Source organism: Scyliorhinus torazame, chromosome 12 (genome assembly GCF_047496885.1).
Source record: "Scyliorhinus torazame isolate Kashiwa2021f chromosome 12, sScyTor2.1, whole genome shotgun sequence".
NCBI classification, from domain to species: Eukaryota; Metazoa; Chordata; class Chondrichthyes; order Carcharhiniformes; family Scyliorhinidae; genus Scyliorhinus; species Scyliorhinus torazame.
Genome location: NC_092718.1, coordinates 159,263,275 through 159,287,031, shown reverse-complemented (window position 1 = coordinate 159,287,031; position 23,757 = coordinate 159,263,275). Strand labels below are relative to the sequence as shown.

Sequence of the window (23,757 nt, the reverse complement as noted above, 5' to 3'; positions counted from 1 at the left end):
TGTGGGAGGAAACCGGAGCACCCGGAGGAAACCCACGCAGACATGGGGAGAACATGCAGACTCCACAAGACAGACCCAGCAGGGAATTGAACCTGGAACCCTAGCGCTGTGAAGCTACAGTGCTACCTACGTGTGCTACTGTGCTGCCCGGGCTTGAAAAGGGAGATGCTGAATCTATCTTGTGAGTGAGTCTAGAACCAGAGGGCATAATCTTAGAGTAAAGGGTCACCCAGTTGACAAATATGTGGAGGAATTTCTTAGAGGGTCATGAGTCTGTGGAATTCTTTATCGCAGAGGCTGTTTGTTAAGTATTTTTAGTGCTGAGATAGATAGATATTTAATTAGTAAGGGAATCTAGGTTTATGGGGATAATGTGGGAAAGTGGAGTTGAGGATGATCAGATCAGTCACAATCCAAAGTTAGGAATCATAACCCCTGATCCCGTGTGACTTCACCTTTTGTACTAGTCTACCATGAGGGACCTTGTCAAAGGCCTTACTGAAGTCCATATAGACAACATCCACTGCCCTACCTGCATCAATCATCTTTGTAACCTTTGGGAGATGAGTTACTCGCTGCATGATTCCTAGCCTCTGATCTACTCTTGTAGCCACAGTATTCATCTGGCTAGCCCAGTTCAGTTTCTGGTCATTGGTAGCCCCCATGGTAGTGATGGTAATGCCAATAAATGGCAATGGACGATGGTTTGATTCGCTCTTATTGGAAGTGGTCATTGCCTGCCACTTGTGTGGCGCGAATGTTACTTGCCCCTTGTCAGCCCAAGCCTAGATATTGTCCGGGTTTTGCTGCATTTGCACGTGGACTGCTTCAGTGTGTGAGGAGTCATGAATGGTGCTGAATATTATGCAGTTATCAATGAACATCCCCACACCTGACTTTGTGTTTGTGTTGGAAAGAAGGTCTTTGATGAAGCAGCTGAAGATGGTTGGGCCGAGGACACTAACCTGAGAAACTGCTGCAGTGATGTCCCAGAACTAGGATGACTGACCTCCAACCACCACAACCATCTTCCTTTGTGCTAGGTATAACTCCAACCAGTGGAGAGTTTTCCCCCTAATTCCCATTGACTCCAGTTTTGCTAGGGATCTGGAATCACATGTAGGCCAGACCGAGTAATGATGGCAGATTTCTTTCCCTAAACGGCATTAGTGAACTAGATGGGTTTTTTCTGACAATCGATGATCATTTCTTGGTCACCATTACTGAGACCAGTTTTATATGTGATCTATGAATTGAATTACATTCCAACAGCTACCAGAGTGGGCATTGTCCTTGAACCATTAGCCTGGGTCTCTGCATTACTGCCTCCCCCACCCCCATCAACATGTGATCTGAACATGGCAGAGGGAAACTTCACATTAGAACATAGAACATACAGTGCGGCAGGAGGCCATTCAGCCCATCGAGTCTGCACCAACCCACTTAAGCTCTCACTTCCACCCTATCCCCGTAACCCAATAAGCCCTCCTAACCTTTTTTGGTCACTGAGGGCAATTTATCATGGCCAATCCACCTAACCTGCACATCTTTGGACTGTGGGAGGAAACCGGAGCACTCGGAGGAAACCCACGCAGACACGGGGAGAACGTGCAGACTCCGCACAGACAGTGACCCAGTAGGGAATCGAACCTGGGACTCTGGCGCTGTGAAGCCACAGTGCTAATCACTTGTGCTACCATGCTGCCCTAAGCTTTCATGATTGCACATAGTTAATTTTGGACAGGGATATCTGCAGAGGGGATGGAAGAGTCTGGCCTATTTCTGCTCCTACTGTGATGTCACCTAAGTTTGTCCAGGGATCAGGTTGCAGTAATAATGTGACAAAGATTCAAACAGGAGAAAGTTGCAATAGAACCAAAATATTTCAACAGCAAGAACAATATTGAGCTGTCTTCTTTTTCCCTTCACCTCGTGTTCATTCCTGTTTACTGGATCTTTTCTCCAATTAATTTGCTCTTCAGCCAGTACATTTGGCCGTAATTGTAAGCCGCACTGAACTAAATGAATGTCAGATGGGCTGTCTGGCTGTCTGCCATGAATCAAAATTAAAAAGGCCAAGGACTGCCAGCAGGGTTCTGGGAAATGGATCAAACCAGTTTGCTAAACTGACAGGATTAGCTGGGCAGACCACGCAGAAACCTGAAACCTCTCACATGGCCCAAGAGGAGCAAACATTTGCCTCTTTCCTACTCGCGGACCAAAATGAAAAGTGACTCCACCTGTAGTGAGTGCTCAAACAGGACAGTGCAGAAGAGAGTTTATGGATGGTGCGGTGAAATCATCCGTTGGAAGTAATCCATTGTGTGCAGTTTGCTCCCTACATTGGTAAACTTGGTTGGCTGGACAGTTGGTTTGTGATGCAGAGTGAGCCCAACAGCGTGGGTTCAATTCCTATCCCAGCCGAGGTTGTTAACGAACCTTCTCAACCTTGCCCCTCGCCCGAGATATGGCGATCCTCTGGTTAAATCACCACCTGTCAACTCTCCCCCTCAAAGGGGAAAGCAGCCTATGGTCACCTGGGACTATGGAGACTTTATTCACTGTTGTTATGTCAGAAAATGTTATAATCAGTAGCTGCACTGTAAAATCCCACAAACACCAACGAGACAATTAGCCAGCTAACCCATTAATTGAGGGATAGGGATATATATTGGCTAGGGCACTTTTTATTAATACAAGGGATGTGGGAGTCGCTGGCCAGGCCAGCGTTTATTGCCCATCCCTAATTGCCCTTGAGAAGGTGTGGTGAGCTGCCTTCTTGAGCCACTGTAGCCCCTGTGGTGTAGGTACATCCACAGTGCTGTTCAGGAGGGAGTTCCAGAAAATAACTCCCCTACTCTCATTTGTGTAGTGCCGTTCGATCATTTAGTTTAACATCTCCGAAAAGATCGGGCCTCTGACATTGCAGCACTCCCTCTGTATTCACTGGAGGTCACCTTGCAGTGTGCTTTTATATATTCTAAAAATGATTTTATTTAAGTTATGAAAGGCTGTCTATAAAAATAGATGGGAATTAGTGGTCATTTTCATTCAGTGTACAATACAGAAAGGTTTGTCTTTTCCTTCCCTTGAGTTTTCCTGTATATAGTCTGCCACCATCTGACTCGGCATGCGGTCCCTGGGTTTGCCCCGTACCTCCCGCGTTGTCCATTTTATATCTCTCCAGCCCTTTCTCCTCTTTTTTTCCCCCCTCCACTCCCCCCGGGTTGCGCATTCCTATGGTTCCGCCTTGTGTTTTCTTTTTTTCTCTCTTTTCTTTCTAATTTTCCCGTTTCCCTATCTATTCATTGCTAGTCTCGAATAGGTTCTGGAACACGCCAATGAACTGCCCCCCCCCCCCCTTGCATTTAGGAAGCTTTCCTCCAACTATTGGATAGCACATTTAATCTTCTCCAGTTGGAGAAATTCTGAGAGGTCAGCAAGCCAGTCCGCAGTGTGTGTGGTGCTGGTGATCGCCAGCCGAGCAGGATTCTTCAGCGTGCGATTAGGGAAGTGAAAGCTAGGGCATCTGCCTCTTCCCCATGTGTAGCTCTGGCTGCTCCGATACTGTTGCTTCACAGTGCCACAGATTCCCGGCTCGGGTCACTGCCTGTTCTGAGGCTGCACGTTCTCCCCGTGTCTGCGTGGGTTTCCTCCGGGTGCTCTGGTTTCCTCCCACAAGTCCCGAAAGATGTGCTGTTAGGTAATTTAGACACTCTGAATTCTCCCTCGGTGTACCCGAACAGGTGATGGAATGTGGCGACTAGGGGCTTTTCACAGTAACTTCAGTGCAGTGTCAACGTAAGCCTGCTTGTGACAATAATGAAGATTTTTATTATTATTTTTGCTTTTGTACAAATCCTGCAAATCTGCACAAGGGATTTCCTTCTCTTGAGATTTGTCTTCTCGTGTTGTAGCAGGTCTGCGAGGTGAACATGCTCAGTTTATTTTGGAAACTTGAGAATGAGAATAAATGTACTTTGAAAATTGCTTTCGCCGAGAGAACACATCCTTCACTAAATTTGTTGACATGGGTGAACACGCTGGATCGTTATGGTAACCACAAAGTCAGACTGACGAGGAGATCAGATCCTGGTCAGGGTGCTGTCTCAGCAGGTTTGCAGCTCTCATTTAGCAGCCAGTAAGGCAGTGAGCTGCAGTAAGTGGTAGATAACGTCTGCACAGATTGCAGTGGAGGGTGTGCAGAGTCGTTTCACCAGGATGTTGACTGGGATGGAACATTTAAGTTCTGAAGAGAGGTTGGATAGGCTGGAGTTGTTTTTGCTGGAGCAGAGAAGACTGAGGGGGTGACCTGATCGAGGTGTACAAGATCATGAGGGGCATGGACAGGGTGGATAGGGAACAGCTGTTACCCTTAGTTGAAGGGTCGGTTACGAGGGAACACAAGTTCAAGGTGAGGAGCGGGAGGCCCAGGGGGGATTTGAGGATAAACCTTTTTACCTAGAGGGTGGTGACAGTCTGGAACTCACTGCCTGGGAGGGTGTAGAGGCGGGTTGCCTCACAGCCTTTTAAAAAGTACCTGAATGAGCACTTGGCACGTCTTAACATTCGAGGCCCTGTGTCAAGTGCTGGCAAATGGGATTGGGATTGGCAGAGCAGGTGCCTTTCATGCGGCGGTACAGACTCGATGGGCCAAAAGGGCGTTTTCAGCACTGTATTTTTCTGTGTTACTGAAGTGGCCAGCGGCAGCTGGTCTGTCAGAGCAAAGGTACATAACATTACCATCACTGATAGGAGGCAGGCATTAAAAATGGCACATATACAAGGTCATTTAGCAGAATGAGAGGTACAAAGTGCAGTGTCAGAGAGTCAAAAAGCAAACATTGATTTCTGCAGGAGCCCAGCACGTCAGTAAGATCGGAGCAGATTGTGTTTGTGATTTTTCAAGTTAATGATTAATAATAAAAAGCACATTGGATTTCTGCAGCTGCTATACAATACAATATGAATACGACATCTCAAAACACTTGCAAAACCATACCTGATTGGATTATGATTTTCTAAATGTCTTTGATAATAATGGATATTAGTATTTTCCCCACACCACATCATATAAATGTAAGCTGTCGTAAAGAGCTTTAAGGAAGTCCCCATATTGCACATCCTGTCAAGCACTACAGCACAGAAGTATTTGTTTGTGGGATACACACAAAGCAGATTTTATCATCATCCCTGGCTGCACTGAAGTGACGATGATGGGCCTTCTTGAACTAATGTGAGGGAGTTGGGTGCGGAATTCTAGGATATTGATCCAACAATGTTGAAGGAATATGCCCCAGAGTGGATCCTAGATGACTTGGAGGGGTACTTGGAGCCGTTGGCCATTCTTAGTGGAGCAGGTTGAAGAGGGAAAGTACTATTGAAATGAACTTGGGAAAGTGATGCAGTTCATCCTGTAGATGGTAGGTACTGCATCCACAGTGCACTGGTAGTGGAGAAGGGTAGATATTGAGGCTTGTGGCAGGAGTACCGATCGAGCAAAAAAATGTTCTGTCAGATAGCATGGAGTTTGTTGACTGTTCTTACAGCTGTACCCATCCAGATGACTGGCAAGTATTTCATTGTGTTCTCTGTAGTTAGTGACTAGGCTTTGTTATTGGGCAAGAGGAATGGTCGGGCTGCGCATTGCCGTGGCTTTCTCAAGGTGTTAATCTGACTGATTCAGTTTAAACCTCTGGTCAGTCAGGAGCCCTTCACGGTGCCCCAGACATGGAAATGTTGAAAGTTAGCAGTAGATGACGGAGCATTCTTTTATTCTTGATCATTACCCCCGCAGTCACACAGTGTGCCTGTTACCTGGCAGCTCAAAGCCGGCCTTGCTCGAGTCTGTCTGGCATGAGCCAAGTTGCGAATGTGCTAATCGCTGTCGGACTCCCGCTGAATAGACCCACCTCTGGAGGGAAGGTCATTGATGAAACAGCTGAAGATGGTTAAGCCAAGTGCACTTTCCTGAGGAACTTTGGCAGGAATGCTTGTATAGCCTGGCCTGCAATAAACACCACCCTCTTCCTGTGTCTTCACTGGAGGGTTTTCAATCAAAAGCTTATCTGTTTAAAAATCTATGTATTCTGAACAAGGGCTGAATTGATGCAAATTTTACAATCAATCATTTTTCTGCATAAAATATAAAAAAATGATACAACAGAGTGAAATAGCGTATTGATCATTAGGCTGGGGTCTTTACACTATCAGAATTCAAAGGCTAAGATATGGAGTTGGACTATTCTTAAATCTTTATCATTTTGCATCATAATTCAATAGGTTGTTTTGAGTTCCATCACTGGTAGCACTTAGAGTTTCTCTTTGACCCCAGTTAACTTCATTTATACTTGGGCTTGTGATGTGCTGCCTTGTTGTTGAGGACAGACAATCCCTTCTATAACAACATTATCTGGGGCCCTAGATTCTGGTAGAACCCAGCTGAGAATCAGTGAGCAGATTATCAGGCACCATTGATGACTCCTTCCATCCCTTTATTGATAGTTGGAGTAAGGTTGATTCTGGGTGGTAATTGACTGGGTTCTCTGCGACTTGTTTAATGTGGATTGTCCCACATGCACCATGTCTTCCATTTCCCAACTCTGTTCCCACTGGAGTTTAGAAGAGTGAGAGGTGACTCGATTGAGCTAAATAAGATCCTGAATAGACTTGACTAGGTGGACGTGGAAAGGATGTTTCGTCTCGAGGGCGAGTCCAGAACTAGGGGGCACTGTTTTTAAATTAGAGGTCACCCGTTTAGGATGGAGATGAGGAGAATATTTTGTTGTGTGACTTTGGAACTCTGCCTCAGAAGGGGGTGGAAGCGGGATCATTGAATATTTCTTTAAAGTAGAGGTAGATAGATTCTTGTCAGGCAAAGTTTTGTAAGGGCCACGAAGAATCCAGCACGAGTTTTAAGGATACAAAGTAATAACATTTATTTACTATAACAATATATACATAACAGTAGCAGTAACTTCCCTTGCTACCTTCTCCTTCCTGCTGGTTCCTGAACTGGCCAGCTTATTTATACTAGGAGTTTCTCCGCCCCCCTCATTGGGGAAGTTCATACTCCCACAGGATTGTGGGATAGTCATTACTCCCCAGCCAATCGTAAGTAGGCAGGTTATAACACAAAGGAATCAAAAGTTATTGGGAGTAGATGGGGGAATGTGGAACTTGAACCACAAACCGATGAGCCATGATCTTATTGAATGGTGGAGCAGGCTCGAGGGGCTGAATGGCCTGCTTCTCCTATTTCCTATGTTGTTATGAATATAGTGTATTCTTTAAAATGGTTAAAATTCTAGATTATCTGAATGTGTCTCACATTCCATCTCCCTTAACCAGAGTGTATTACTTTTGCATCAAAAGATATTGGTTTTTCAGACCCTTAGCTTTTTTATTTAAATAATCACTTGGATCTGAACTACCAAAACTGGTCATACAAGTGATTGATAACCATCCTGAACTTTTAATCGATCATGCCTGAATTTATTGATCAACGGAGTTTATCTTTTCACATTAATTTTGGTGATTAAAATCCCCAGCTCTGACCAAACCTTTTCCCCCTTGGGATGGTCCTCGTTGAGGAAATGGGCTGGAATGAAATATTATCGGGATTGGCATTTCCTCGGACGTGCTTTGCAGGGCACAGGCGGACAGCTGGCTGAGGAGTGAGGATGCTGAGGCAGTAGATTGTAATGCAGGTCGTGGTCTGTCATTTTTACTGTAGGGTCTCGGACCGCGGAGGGGGAATTCCTCACGGTATCGTTGACAAAGTGACAGACTACCACTTCACCACAGCCGAGGAGAGCTCGCAGGATCCCAGAATGAACACCTTTTATGGTCACATGGTCAACAGTGGCCCACAGTCAGGACCGATGCATGGGTAAGGAATAAAAGGGACAATAATGGGAGCCTGAGACAGAAAAACCTTGCAACGTTCTGCAGTGGTAATCCTAGTCAGTTTTTGAGGTCCTACTTGTAATTCAATAAAGAATTGAAGGTTAAATTACACTGGCAGAGATGTGGCTTACAGTAAGTACAGACGGAGGCTATTTAGCCCCTCAATCCTGTTCTGACCTATATCATTATATTTTCTTTATAATCACACATGGGATGTCAGTGTTGCGGGCTGGGCCAGAATTTATTGCCCATCACTAATATCCCCCTCGGAGGGCATTTAAGAATCAAGCACATCGCTGTGAGCCTGGATTGAGTCAACAGATTTCCTTCCCTAAAGGACATTAATGAACCTGATGGGTTTTTACAACAATCGACAATAGCTTCATGGTTATCATTTGACGTTTGAACCCGGGTCGCTGGAGGATTACCCTGGGTCTCTGAATTCCTCATTCAGTGACAATACCACTGCACTACTGCCTCCCCTTACTCCCTTTGCCCATCTTGGTTCCATGTACCTTAACACCCAGAATCTAGCTGCAGCATTTTAGTTTCAGTCAGTTGCCGAATATAAGATTTATCTGAATTTGTGTCAGCCAACGTTAAGCTCTTCAGTGTCATTTCCTGATCCCTTTTGGCTCTAATTTCATTAACCTGGGTAAAACAAACCCCTCTCTGCTGCCACAATCTGGTTCACCATGAAGCTCGGGTTCACCATGAAGCTCGGGTTCACCATGAAGCTCGGGTTCACCATGAAGCTCGGGTTCACCATGAAGCTCGGGTTCACCATGAAGCTCGGGTTCACCATGAAGCTCGGGTTCATGGGGTTGGATTTCCCTGATGATTCTCGTCAATTTATCTGCCATTTTTCTGGGCTTTCCAGACACCCTCCACCAAATCTAGAGTGGACGATTGGCAGTATCCCCACTTAGAAGTCTATTGGTCAGCCCTGATTGCATTGTCCAATAGATGTTCACTTATCCCTATCGTATACAAGCTTTACAATTTCTATCACTCCCACTCCATCTTTAGTTTCTCCATGTTCACATTCATATTCAAGCGATCCCCTGTGGATCAAGACCATTCACTCCAAATCACATTGAAATAAAACTCCTCGGAAATTGTTTTCAAATCATTTGATTTGATTGCAGGAGACTGCAAGGAGTTGCCAACTATCACATCTTGGGCTGAAAACGCAATAAAGTTCAGCTCAATATGTCCAAAATGTATGAATATACAATTCAATTTGCAGGGACCATCCCGGTCCTTACCCAGATCCCCTGTCTATATCAGCAGTGTCTATTTTTGTTTTGTTGATTTATAATAAATTTTAGATTACCCAATTCATATTTCCCAATTAAGGGTCAATTTAGTGTGGCCAATCCACCTACACTGCACATCTTTGGGTTGTGGGGGAAACCCACACAAACCCGGGGAGAATGTGCAAACTCCACACGGACAGTGATCCAGAGCCGGGATCGAACCTGAGACCTCGGCGCTGTGAGGCAGCAATGCTATCCACTGCGCCACTGCGCTGCCCTAGCATTGTCTATTTTTAATACTTGATGTGACAAATGCACTCAGATTTTGATCCCATTGTTTTTTGTTGATTTAACTAGCCACTGACCATTTACCCCAGCCGGGGAAAATGGGGTAAGATGGCGGCATCTGCCAGAATTCCTGCGCCTGATTGCAATCTCTTGACCTCTTACTTGCTACCTTGCCGTTGGGTGAGAACAAGGTCCCAGTTTGTTGCAATGTCCCATCAACTGACTGTCGAACTTCACACCTGTAGAAATACCAGCTGAATTGTGCAAAGGGAAGAGTGACTCCCATCCTTGGCACCATGGCCCAGTATCAAACACTGCTCCCCAGGAGGTATGGGAAAGACTAAGAACTGGAGAAGTCATTTTAAGATTGATAGTCTGAGCAAAACAGGAGTGGTTCTGATAGAGCGATGGAACTTCCAATTCTGTCTTATCACCAAAACCATATTTTTAAAAATAACTTCTGTTTCAGGAGGATGTTACGGGAATAGTAAAAACATCTGTCAACAGTGAATCATCCTAATTCCTTCACCTTAAATGTACGCCAATAATTGGAAATCGATCTTGCATAAAGTCATTGAATTTTCCAATGATTTGAATTAAGTAATTTAAACAGCAAAGTGAGAATCTAGACACTTTTAACTCTTATGTAATCGGTACAGCCGAGTCAAAGGTCCTGGGGGTGGGGATAGCAGGTGGGGGGGGGGGGGGGGGGTAGGGGGGTCACTGATCCTCTGGGCTTATTCCCTCTGCAACCTGTAGCCCAAATTCCAATTGAGGTGTGAGAAACCATCTGGGTAAGACTTTGGAAGAGTGTCTAGGGGTGTGGAGGGGTTTAGGGATGTGGGATGTTCCTTCGTTTTTCCAGGAACTTTGCCCAGGAGGGCACTTGTTCAACCCAGTGCTCCATTGAGGGAGGTCCTCAAGGGAGGGCAGCACGGTGGCACAATGGATTAGCCCTGCTGCCTCACGGCGCTGAAGTCCCAGGTTCGACCCCAGCTCTGGGTCACTGCCCGTGTGGGGTTTGTCCATTCTCCCCATGTTTGTGTGGTTTTCGTCCCCGCAACCCAAAGATGTGCAGGCTAGGTGGATTGTCCACGCTAAATTGCCCCTTAATTGGAAAAAATGAATCTGGTACTCACGGGAATTCCCCATTTGGGGGCATTGGAGAAAACTCTTCCAACCCTGGCCTTTCCTGACTCGTGGTGTCTTTTATTCTTTCATGGGGTATAAGTGCCGCTGGCAAGGCCACCGTTTGGTTACCTGTCCCTCATTGCCTTTGCGAAGCCTCTCTCTGTCAAAACTGCAGAGTGCCACAGCAGCACTGTTGGCTCTGCCACGTGGCCCCAAGAGTGGAAGTGACCCCATAGCTGTTGAGGCATCATTTAGTTCAGTGATGCCAATGTATACCGTGCGGCAAGGACAGAACATTATGTAGGGCATGGTGCCGGTGTGCAGTGACAGTGCATGTGGTGTATGGTGTTGGGATACACGTTTCTGCGCACAACGTACTCTGCTATGTTTTTACTTTGTTTCTGTACAGTACAGGGAATGCAGGATTGTCAGAAGTGCAGTTATTCGGATGAGACATTGAACCAAGACCCAGTCTGCCTCAGAGGTGGATGCTGAAGATCTCATGGACTGATTTGGAGAAGAGCAGGAGAGTTTTCCCCAGTGTCATAACCAATGCTTCAAACCAGGGTCACTAAAAATTGTCATCGCTACAAACAGATTATCAGATTGTTGCTGTATGTGGGATATTGCTGTGCACAAATTGGTTGTTGAGTTTCCTACATTACAATGACGCATTAACTTCGAAGGTACTTCATTGGCTGGGTCTTACAGTTGTGAAAAAGCACTAAACGAGAGAGGTTATATCTATCGGGAATGACAACTCTTCTATCCCTCTGGAAGAGAGAAGATGAATGGGTGACCTGATTGAGATCTTTTAGATTAAGAAGGAATTTGATAAGGTAGACAAAGAGAAGTAGTTCCTACTTGAGGGGGATGAAACTAGAAGCCATAAATATAAGATGGTCACTAATAAATCCAATAGGGAATTCTTAATACATTTCCAGTTAGAATGCGGAATGTGGCTGAGATGAATCGTTTGGATGCATTTTAGGGGAAATTCTAGATAAGTAATTGAGGGATAGAGGATTGGAAGGATGGAGTGAGATGAAGAAGGGGGTGGAGGAGGCTCACTTGGTGCCTGTTTCTGTGCTGTGAAATCTGGGTGTTTTGGGAATTAATGAGGCCGGCTCCATCAGTGCACAGTACGGTAGCACAGTGGTTAGCACGGTTGCTTCACAGCTCCGGGGCCCCGGTTCGATTCCTGGCTTAGGTCACTGTCTGTGCGGAGTCTGCACATTCTCCGTGTCTGCGTGGGTTTCCTCCAGGTGCTCTAGTTTCCTCCCACAGTTCAAAGATGTGCAGGTGAGGTGGATTGGCCATGTTAAATTGCCCTCAGTGTCCAAAAAGGTTAGGTGGGGTTATAGGGATAGGGTGCAGACTCAGGCCGAATGACCTCCTTCTGCTCTGTAAATTCTAAGATTCTATTATTCGAAGTGCTGAGATAACCACACTTTGATGCATTTTCGACCAATTTTGTTGCCATTACCCCCCTGAGGTTTCCAGATGAGCCGTTAACTCAAAACAGTTGGTAAATGTACGATGATCATTTTAGTCAGCGAAGGAGTCAATATGTATACGTGGTTAAATAGAGATTACTGGAAAAGTGAGATTGTGGAATAATCTGAGTTTCTATTCTGATATATTCAGAATGAACAATGGAGAAACACTGTGAACTGATAGGGTCACTTCATGGAATCATTTGGTTAATGCATTGTCCCTGATGGATTCTCTGACCAGGCTGCAGTAATAAAGCTGTCCTTTCTGTTGTTTGTCCAGGTTTGGCTTTGGCCTGCCCACCTCCCGCGCTTACGCCGAGTACCTGGGGGGATCCCTCTCCATTCAGTCTATGCAAGGCATCGGAACAGATGTGTATCTGCGTCTCAAGCATATCGATGGGAAAGAAGAAAGCTTCCGCATCTAAGCCAGTTCAGCTTAATCTTCTGAGGTGGCGATTAGTAATGAGTGGTTATATAGCACTATCCCTAAGCTCCAAATGCAACTGGACATAAACTCCAATAATTCTGCTTTTGGATATGAAGAAAGTAAAAAAAAAACTGGGAGAAGGCCCCTCTTAGCAATGCTTGCAAATTGGAGAGTAGAGTGAAGGACCTCTGATTGATGTTGGAAAGAAGGGACTGCCTGGAAAAAAAAACTTGACAATTAAGTTGTTCAGCTGGGCTTGAATGGATTTTGAATAAGGGGACTCTCATTGGCTGAACTGATGTTAAAGATGGGGGCCGGATCAGCTGCCTCACAGCGACCAGCCACTTGGTCAGCAGTGCCCTCTGCTGGTTTGAGTCTGCTTTTTCTTTCCAGCGAGTGGCAAATGGTTGATCGTGGAAGACTTGAGGGGAAACAGGAACGAAAATCCCAACCCACCTACACAAACCAGAACAATTTTTAACTCTTGGAATGTAGAGAAACATTTATTTACTACAAGTTTAATACAAGCATAGTACAATAATTTCTGAATTTTAATCTTTTATAAGAATGGATAACTATTTCTGTATTTGACACTCAGAGGCTGCCCATTTTCCTATTGAAACCGCAGTTTGTTCTGCATTCCAGGTATTTGAATATTAATACTCATCCTGTGTGTATCGTGAGAGGAACAATGGTTTTCATTCCAGATAATACTAAAAAGAGATTCTGTTTAAATACCATTCATTTAATTTGTTTTGAATTGAAATTGCAGTATTTTTTCAAGGCTCCTGAAGCTCCTACACACTGATCAGAATTATAGAGTCTCTAGACATCTGATGTGCAGGCCCTGGAGGAATTACCTGCTCAATAGAAATAGCCAATTTGGAATGGGAATCTAAAGCAACCTGTTCATGCATCCATTACCACAGCACCACAGTGACCCAGATGCTATTCCAGACTCATAATGTGTAGATTCGCCTTTCTGGACCACGGAAACTGCTGTGCCCATTTACACAGAGACCGCCTGACATTTGCCAGCTTGCTGTGTCGCCTCTGGGGCTTAATGTTGAATCAGCTCCTGATAGTACGTCGAGGCACAGTTCGAGCAGTTCCTGAGGTTTCATTTCTCACCCTCCAACAAGCTGCCTGACCCTCGTTGACCTTCCAGTTTCCCCCGTCGACGCATGACATAGAGGGTATGACAGGGTAGGTCCTTATAACTGTTGGATTATGAGCTTAAAAGCCACTGGAAGCTGTGAAACCCCTGGGGTACAGCTGCAAAGGCAATTGCCGTGTTGTGGAATTACCCTTGCAGTAGGCAAGGTTCTAAAGACAGGCTATGGCTAGTCTTCGCTTTCCTCGAGCGAATGACGTGAACCCTTAATACAAGGAACAGACCGTTTTAAAAGTTCATTCCTTCTAGCACGAAGAAAAGGGTGGCTAAATTGAACAGAATTGATGGGGCTTTTTGGTGTGAATAACACGATTCCCATCTTTTAACTAATAAAGAAAACACATCTGATATCTAAAGATGTTCATTTTTCTGAACAGCTTAAATCATTGAGACCGACTTTGGAACATGTCACGAGTTTTAACAAAAGATTATAGAAATGATCCCTAAAAGTTTTTAAATATATAATGAATTCCTGATAAAACTTCAATTATTTTGAATTGCATTTCATGTTCAGAAAGAAATAAACGTAAAACTTGGGACTTTCGCTCTCTTCACATGAAGTGATGTTTTAATAACTTGCTCGTTTTCAAATTTAAATGAGTCTCCTGATCGGTCCAGAATTTCCTGGTGTGATGATAGACGGTGATTTTTTAATTTTGTTGTTGAAGACTGCTAGTTATTACAGAGTTATTCGTGTACAGAAAATGCCAGTGTATTTATGGTATTGAATATAGTGAATAATTATCAATAAATTGTCACAAGAAGGAAAGTTGAGTCTGGTGCTATAAAAATGTAAATTATTTCCTTGATAATTGTACTTTTACCCAGCCTCTAGATTTAATGACCTGCTATCTGGAAATATCTCACAAATTGAGAGGCCGCTCATAAAGCTTATTGAGAAATTAAAATAAAGGTAAATAAGAGCAAAAACTCTCAAAGCATTCAAACGTATTCAAAGCAACAGTAAAAGACGAGGAAAAAGTTTAAGCTTGTATTGTTTCTGTCTCCTGTCCAGTATTTTACAGGCATTCCTGGCATTTCATAAAATCATAGAATTCCAGCAGTGCTGAAGGAGGCCATTCGGCCCATTGAGTCTGCATGAACACTCTGAAAGAGCACCCTGACCTCGGCACACTCCCCCGCTCTATCCCCATAATCCCACCACCAACCTTTGGGCACTAAGGGGTAATTCAGCATGGCCAATCCACCTACGTTGCACATCTTTGGACTGTGGGAATAAACCGGAGAACCCTGAGGAAACCCACACAGACACCGGGAGAACATGCAAACTCTACACAATTACCCAAGGTCGGAATTGAGCCCGGGTCACTGGCGCTGTGAGGCAATGAACCACTGTGCCACCCTTATTTATTGCCCATCTTTTACCCCTTGAGAGGTTTGATGGCAAATTGCCTTCTTGAAACCACTGTGCTCCTGCAAGAGCTGTCAAGTAGGACTTTTGACCCAGCGTTAATGAAGGAATGGCGATATATTTCCACATTAGGATGGTGTGTAACTTGTGGAAACCTTGCAGGTGGTGATATTTCTATACACGGGCTTCCTTTCTCCTGGGTGGTAGAGGTGGAGACTTTGGGAGAAGTAGTCACAAAAGCATTGGTGAGTTGCTGCAGTGCGTCTTGTAGATGGTGCACGCAGCTGCCTTTTGGCAGTAATGGGGGGAGTGAATGTTGAAGTTGGTGGATGGGATGCCAGCTGTCGAGCTTTTTCTTAAAAAATATTTTTATTCAAGGATTTTACATATGTACATGTGTGATGAATGGTTACTGTACCCTTAACATCATGTAGGTGATGCCCCTTTAAAACCCGGTTTGGGGGACTCCGCCTCTGGCTCCGCCCACCAGGGAGCCGTATATAAGGTGACGCCCTGTAGGCGGCACCCGGTAAGCACACGTCTCAGCAGCAGGCTAGTTCTCTGCTTATTAAAGCCTTCATTTACCATTCCACACTCTCGTGTCATTATTGAGGGTACTACAATTTAATAAGCAGACTACGTTAGGATGGACGCCGGTCTCAAGCCAGAAAAGCTCAACCTGGAAGCACGGACACTGGAGGCCAAAGACATTTTTAAGTACTGGCTCCGCTGCTTCGAGGCCTCCCTGGAATCCTCGGAAACTCCCGTCCTAGGGCCTCGCAGGCTGTGCCTACTCCACGCCCGGGTGAGCCATAGAATCTCCACCGTGATCGAGAAGGCGACCACTTACGACAAGGCAATCGAGATCCTACAAAAGCATTTAATCAAACCCATAAATGAGGTACATGCACAGCACCTGCTCTCTACCTGCCGGCAGCGCTCAGGGGAAACGCTGGACGAGTACGTGGAAAAGCTCACCGTGCTCGGCAGGAACTGCAACCATCAGGATGTGACGGCGGAAGTCCACGTGAACCTGCACATCCGAGACGCCTTCGTGTCCGGCATCCGTTTGAACTTTATCAGGCAGCGACTCCTTGAAAATGGAGCTAAAGACCTTCAGGACACGGTAACACTCGCCACCTCACTGGCGGTGGCCCACCACAACCTAGGCACGTACCCCGCATACCCTGCGAGCCCCCCTCGGACTTCCCTAGACTCGGCTACGCTACGGGCCTGTGCCGCACGGCGACCGCCCAGACTGGGGGCACACCGTGCTATTTCTGTGGGCAGGACCAGCATGCACGTCAACGCTGCCCAGCCCGCCCCGCCATCTGCAGCGACTGCGGAAAGAAGGGGCATTTTGCGAGGGTCTGCCTGGCCAGGCCCAAGGCCCAGAAACAAAAAGCTCACCAGGCCCGAAAATCAAGCTCACAGGCCCGCAGGCTGCGCACCGACCGGACACGCCTCTTTCTGATGCGTCATCGGCCTCGTGCGAGTCATGAGGAGTCCATCTTGGTGGCGGCCATCTTCTAGACCCGACACTTGCAACCGAAGTTGGTGGCCATTTTGTGAATCCGACTCAGCCGACGACTCGGACTACCCGCAACTGGGAGCGATCACCCTCGACCAATCGCAGCCAAAGCACCTGCAGAATTCCATGATGCAGGTCCAGATCAACGGGCGCGACACACTCCCTGCCTCCGACTCCAGGAGCACAGAGAGCTTTATCCACCCAGAAACGTTAAGGCGCTGCTCCTTGTGCACCTATCCCACTTCCTAAATCATAGCACTCGCCTCCGGGTTCCACTCGGTCCAAATCAAGGGGTATTGTATTGCGAAACTCGCGATCCAGGGCGCCGAATACGCTCGTTTCAAGCTCTATATCCTCCCTCACCTCTGCGCCCCCTGCTGCTCGTCTGGATTTCCAATGCAGCCACCGAAGCCTGACCCTGAAGTTCGGCGGACCCTTTGCCCCCCCTCACGGTATGCAGCCTTGCGACACTGAAAGTTGAACCCCCCTCACTATTCGCGAACCTCACCCCCGACTGTAAGCCCGTCGCCACCAGGAGCCGGCGGTACAGTGCCCAAGATATGACTTTTATCAAGTCAGAGGTCCAGCGTTTACTGGACGAGGGGGTCATCGAGGCTAGCAACAGCCCCTGGAGAGCACAAGTGGTGGTAGTGCGGTCCGGGGAGAAGAAACAGATGGTCGTGGATTATAGCCAGACCATAAACCGATTCACGCAGCTTGATGCGTACCCCTTTCCTCTCATAGCAGAGATGTTCAATTGGATCGCTCAATACCCTGCATTCTCCATTGTCGACCTCAAATCTGCCTACCACCAGCTCCCTATCCGACCGAAAGACCGCCTCTATACTGCTTTCGAAGCTCTTCCACTTCCTCAGGGTCCCCTTCGGCGTCACAAATGGGATCTCCGTCTTCCAGAGGGCGATGGACTAAATGGTGAACCATACGGCCTGCGGGCTACTTACCCGTACTTGGACAATGTCACCATCTGCGGCCATGATCAGCAGGACCATGATGCGAACCTTGAAAAGTTCCTCCAGACCGCCCAGGCCCTCAACCTGACCTACAACAAGGAAAAATGCGTTTTCCACACAACCCGACTAGCCATCCTCGGCTACCTCGTGGAAAACGGGGTCCTAGGTCCCGGCCCCGACCGCATGCACCCACTTAAGGAACGTCCCCTCCCCCGTAGCCTCAAGGCCCTCAAACGGTGCTTGGGGCTTTTCTCCTATTAGGCCCAGTGGGTCCCCAGATATGCGGACAAAGCCCGCCCAGTCATAAAGACCACGACATTTCCCATGATGGCTGAGGCCTGGTCGCCTTCAGTCACATCGAGGCCAACATCATCAAGGCAGCTATACACGCGGTGGACAAAACCATCCCTTTCCAGGTGGAGAGCAATGCAACATCGCCCTGGCTGCTACCCTCAGCCAGGCAGGCAGGCCAGTAGCATTCTTCACCCGGACCCACACGCCTCCGAGATTCGGCACTCTGCAGTCGAAAAGGAGGCACAAGCCATTGTGGAGGCTTTGCGGCACCGGAGGCACTACCTAGCCCTTAGGAGGTTCATCCTCGTTACCGACTAACGGTCGGTAGCCTTCATTTAAAAAATATATATATTTATTCAAATTTTTCAACAAATTTTCAACAAACCCCCCCCCCAACAAAAAGAAACAAGGGGCAAAATTCTCAGGTATCGGCGCGATGTCCACCGACTGGCGCCCAAAACGGCGCAAATCATTCGGGCATTGCGCCGCATCTTTGGGAGCCGAGCTCCAACCTTAAGGGGCTAGGCCCGCGCCGGACGAATTTCCGCCCCGCCAGCTGGCGGAAAAGGCCTTTGGCGCCCGGCCAGCTGGCGCGGAAATGACATCTCTGGGCGGCGCATGCGCGGGAGCGTTAGCGGCCGCTGATGGCATTCCCGCGCATGCGCAGTGGAGGGAGTCTCTTCCGCCTCCGCCATGGTGGAGACCGTGGCGAAGGCGGAAGGAAAAGAGTGCCCCCATGGCACAGGCCCGCCCACGGATCGGTGGGCCCCGATCGCGGGCCAGGCCACCGTGGGGGCACTCACGCCCCCCCCCCCCCCCCCCCAGGACCCCGAAGCCCGCCCGCGCCGCCTTGTTCCGCCGGTAAGGTAGGTGGTTTAATCTACGGCGGCGGGAAAGGCATTTTAGCTGTTGGACTTCGGCCCATCCGGGCCGGAGAATCGCGGGGGGGGGGCTCGCCAACCGGCGCGCCGCGATTCCCGCCCCCGCCGAATCTCCGGTGCCGTCGCTGAACAGGTCCCCCATTCTTCAAATCCCTGCCCGATGCCAGCTCCGAAACCCCCCATCCATCCTTCCCAGGACGAACCGATAATTCTCCCGAATCGGGGACCAAACCGAGGCTCCCACCTCGCCCCTGTGTCGCCGCCACTGCCCCCAGATATTCAGCGTCGCCGCCGCCACCACCGGACTCGTGGTGTACCTTGTCGGCGAGAGCGGCAGCGGTGCCGTCACCAGCACCCTCAGGCTCGTGCCCACACAGGACGCCATCTCTAGCCTCTTCCACGCCACCCCCTCTCCCTCCATTATCCACTTACGGATCATCGCCACATTAGCTGCCCAATAATAGCCACACAGATTCGGCAGCGCCAGCCCCCCCCTGTCCTTGCTACGTTCCAGAAACACTCTCTTCACCCTCGGGGTCTTATTCGCCCACACAAATCCCATGATGCTCCTGCTTACCTGTTTGAAACAGGCCTTGGGAATCATAATGGGAAGGCACTGGAACACAAAGAGAAACCTCGGGAGGACCATCATTTTGACCGACTGCACCCTACCCGCTAGTGAGAGTGGCAGCATATCCCATCTTTTAAAATCTTCCTCCACCTGCTCCACCAACCGCTCGCCCCCCCCACCCGCCGACTAGCCATCTCCTTTTCTAGGCCAGCCACGTGGCCGCGCCTCCTGCACCCTCCAGTCCCCACAGGCGGCGGACCCCTGCCCCGACTACCTCTCCTATTTCCAGCTCCCTTTTGGCCAATGCAGCAGCAACCCAGTTCCTCCCCATCCCCCCCCCCCCCGCTAGATCCTCTTCTGGCCATTTTGCTCCCCCCATGACACTCCCGTGTGTCAGCTGACTCCTGCTGACCCCGGCCTCTCCTGCCATTCTATCGACCCCCCAGTGTGAGAATCCCCCCACCCCTCGGCAGTCAGTGTGCACTCCTCTCCAGCGCCGCCCTTCCCCCCCGGGACCCGCCCCCATCCTTCCCTAACGCGGGAAAAATCCCGTGCTTTCCTGAGCCGGCCCCGGCCCCTCTGGCGCAGCTCCTTTTTGCGGCCTTTCCCCCAACTCCCCATCCCCGGGCCTCAACCCCCCCCCTTTCCTCCGTGGGGCCCTGCCCCTCCAACACTGATGCCCACACTCTCCCACAGCCCCCACATCAAATCCATTCACCCATCCCCACCCAGCACTCAAACCAAAAGAACATACCCCAAACGCGGTAAACACAGTAAACATCCCCCCACGACAAACCCTCAATTTGAGTCCAACTTTTCAGTCAATGCTCGTAGTGTGCATAACCGTCTCTTTATCACGTGGAGTGAATCGAATTGGCTGAAGACAGCTATCTGTGATGGTGGGCTTCTCTGGTAGAGGTTGAGATGGATCACCCTCTCAGCACCTCTGGCTGAAGATGGTTGTGAATGCTTCAGCCTTATTTTTTGCACTCATATTGGGCTCCTCCATCATTGAGGAAGGGGATTTTTGTCGCGCATCCTCCTCCTCCAGTGAGTTGTTTAGTGGTCTATCGCCATTCACAACTGGATCTGGCAGGACTGCAGAGCTTCGCTCTGATCTGTTGGTTGTGAGATCACTTAGCGCTGTTCATAACATGCGGCCACTGTTATTTTACATACATGCAGACTGGTATTGTATCTTATTAACACTACTAAATAAGATCTGTATGTATTCCTAAAATAAGATTACTATATTAAACTATGCTATCTCCAACTACAGAACTCTCAAATACACAACTGGTGTCTCCTATGCCTAACCATCTTCTACTCTACTCTCCTGGACTCTCTCGTCTCTCCTAGAAATCTAAGAGTCAGTGCAATTTATAGTACGGTCTCTTAGCTCCCTCTAGTGGCTAGCTGGGTTACGGGGATAGGGCGGATGTGTGGGCTTAAGTGGGGTGCTCTTTTCAAGGGCTGGTGAGGACTCGATGGGCTGAATGGCCTTCTTCTGCACTGTAAATTCTATGATTCTATGATAACTCTTCACATTTTGTACATTTGTATAATGTCACAGGTACCACGTTTTTAGGTATACCTGTGGCTGCTCTTCTACACATAATTCAACCAGGAATTACCCTCCATCTTAATGGTAATACTAGAGCAGGGGATGCCAGGCCATGCGTTTACAGATTATGGTCTATACAATTCTGCTGCTGTTAATGGCCCACACATGGATGTCCGGTTATGCATCGCTAAATCTGTTCTGAACCTCTCCCATATAGCACTGTGGTAGTATCACACATGATGGACAATGTGTTCCGTGTGAAGACAGCTCGTCACCCGCACAAGGACTGTGTGGTGGTCACTCCTACCAATATTGTAATCGACAGATTAATGTAGCTATGAGCGGTAGGAGAGGTCAATTAAGGATTTACCCTCTTGTGGGTGTTCTCATCTCGAGGTGAAGGTCCACTCCAACAGAAAGTCTCAGCCAGCTCGGGCACTAGGAGTGCTACTGAGCCACTCTGGGTTGTGTCAGGTGATTCATGTGGTTTATTCTTCCTTTCTTTTAGTGGTTTGATTTTCTGGAGCATTTGTTAAGGCCTCTGCAATACTAGTCCACTAACACAGCCGTTACCCTGACTCAAGCAGAACAGAAAGAGAAAATATCTGCAGTAACTTAACTGCCTGATTCCCAGGGTTGGGTGCAAGACAGGAGGCTGCTTATTCAATTAAACTATTATATCCATTTCAGCACCTTACCCTGGTTTCCACATGACTTATGGCAGTACTTACACCCCATTCATATTTTAATTAATTAACCCAACCCAGGAAACTTGCATATACAGTAGCTTCCTCTGCTGATGAATAGTGAAGGATTCTGGCTCAACAACAGTGTGACTACAGTATATCTTTATGACTACAGTATAACTAAAATCAAGAAATTCAGCACCTGACGATAAATACTCTTTGTCGTTGTCACCGCTGCTGTTCGCACTGGCAATTGAGCCACTCGATCAGCGAAGGGGTGGACAGGCAATCAGAGAGGAGGCAGGGAGCACAGTGTTTCACTCCATGCAGATGGCCTACTCTACGAGTTGAACGCCCTGGTCAGCAAGGGCAAGATAACAGAACTCCGGAGCGAGTTTGAAGCCTTCTCGGGTTACAAACTTAACCTGAGCAAGAGCGAAATCATCCCACTGAACCGTCGAGAGGGAGGAAAAAACTGGAGACGCCACCATTCACCCCCCCCAAAGCAAAGACTCGAGCCTGGTGTTAGCAGCCACATTAAGGAGTTGGAACCAGATTGGACACCAATGCAAACTCAATGGCATGTCTGTTGCGGCCCTTATCTGCAGGAACCATAAATATATCCCGGCAAAAATAGCCGCCGCCTTCCAAAGGCATAAAGACGGAGGGGTACTGACGGTGAGGGGCATATAAGTGGACGGTGGAGTATTGACCCTGGGAGAGCTAACAGAAAAGCACCAATTCCTGAAAGGGAATGAGCTTCAGCACTTGCAGCTCTGAGACTTCCTCCTCCACAAGGAGACCACAGCGTTCCCCAGGTACCCGGACACATCCTACTAGACAGGCTACTAACACCGGACCTGCTAGAGAGAGGTAAATGTGGCGACAGATAATGGCCCCACTGGACGAGATGCAAGAAAAATGGGAGGAGGAGCTATGCTTGGAGATAGGAGGAGGACTCTGGATCGAAGCTCTGCACAGGGCTGCACCCAACCAGGACACCCATGAGTGGGTTCTTGCCAGAGGTGGAGGACAAGTGCGAGTGGTGCAAGGAGGATATGGCCAACCATACTCACTTGTACTGGTCCTGCCCCAAACTCATCAGCTTCTGGACCATCTTCTTTGAGGCCATGTCCAGAGTGAAGTGGGTAAAGGTGGAGCCATGCCCCCAGTGGTGGTCTTCAGGATATCGGAGCATCCAGAGCTCTTTATGGGGAGAGTGGCTGACGCCCTGGCCTCTGCCTCCCTGATTGCCCGGAGGAGACTTCTGCTTGGATGGGGCTCGGCGGCACCACCTCAGACTGGCTCTCCAACCTAGCGGAGTTCCTAAAGAGGAGAAGAGGGAGCACCATACCACAGAAGGGGAAAATGTGCCCTACGCACTGAGGTGCCCGCACATGAAAGTGACAAATAAAATGTAACTGTATGTAGTCTCAAGAAGTGCATAGAAGTAAAAAGGGACTCAGAAAATGAATCCATCCACCTATATTTATACAAATGCCAGTTAATGTAATGTAAATATATCTTTTTTTTTGCTGTAGTATATTTGTTCTATCTCAGTAGTTTATTCCTTGTGTTTTCTTTATTATTTTGTTTGTCCATTGTTCTCCTTATATGTTCAATAACACTAATGGACATTTTGATCACTTGTATAGCAAAAGGCTGGAGTATAAAAGTAGAGAAGTGTTGTTGCAATTGTATAGGGTATTGGAGAGACCACACCTGGAGTATTGTGTCCAGTTTTGGCCTCCTTATTTGAGGAAGGATGTAGTGGCATTGGAGGCAGTTCAGAGGAGGTTCACCAGATTGATTCCGGGGATGAAAGGGTTGACTTATGAGCAGAGCTGAAACAGTTTGGGTTTCTCCTCGCTGCAGTTTAGAAGGATGAGAGGGGATCTGATTGGGTATATAGAATACTAAAAGGGATTGACAAAGTAAACGTAGATCAAATGTTCCTCCTTGTAGAGCAATCTAGAACGAGAGGTCACAGATATAGGTTGATTTAGAACTGAGATGAGGAGGAACTATTTCTCGCAGAGGGTGGTGAATTTGTGGAACTTGCTGCCCCATAGTGCAGTGAAGTCTGAATCATTAAATGATTTCAAGAAGGAGATGGAAATGAAAAATGAAAATGAAAATCGCTTATTGTCACAAGTAGGCTTCAAATGACGTTACTGTGAAAAGCCCCTAGTCGCCACATTCCG

The 23,757-nt window shown here is 47.8% G+C and overlaps 1 protein-coding gene across 5 annotated transcripts in view; it reads left to right on the top strand.

The window, feature by feature from the left end:
• Positions 1-14,452, top strand: part of bckdk (branched chain ketoacid dehydrogenase kinase) — a 104,339-nt gene extending 89,887 nt beyond the window's left edge. For 2 of the 5 annotated variants that reach the window (XM_072469255.1, XM_072469254.1), the window contains 2 exons: positions 7,736-7,891; positions 12,363-14,452. In XM_072469255.1, the coding sequence (XP_072325356.1) occupies positions 7,736-7,891; positions 12,363-12,507 (301 nt within the window). In that variant the 3' untranslated portion in view covers positions 12,508-14,452. The other 3 variants (XM_072469256.1, XM_072469257.1, XM_072469258.1) reach the window with 3 other exon arrangements.
• Positions 14,453-23,757: the final 9,305 nt, after the last annotated feature.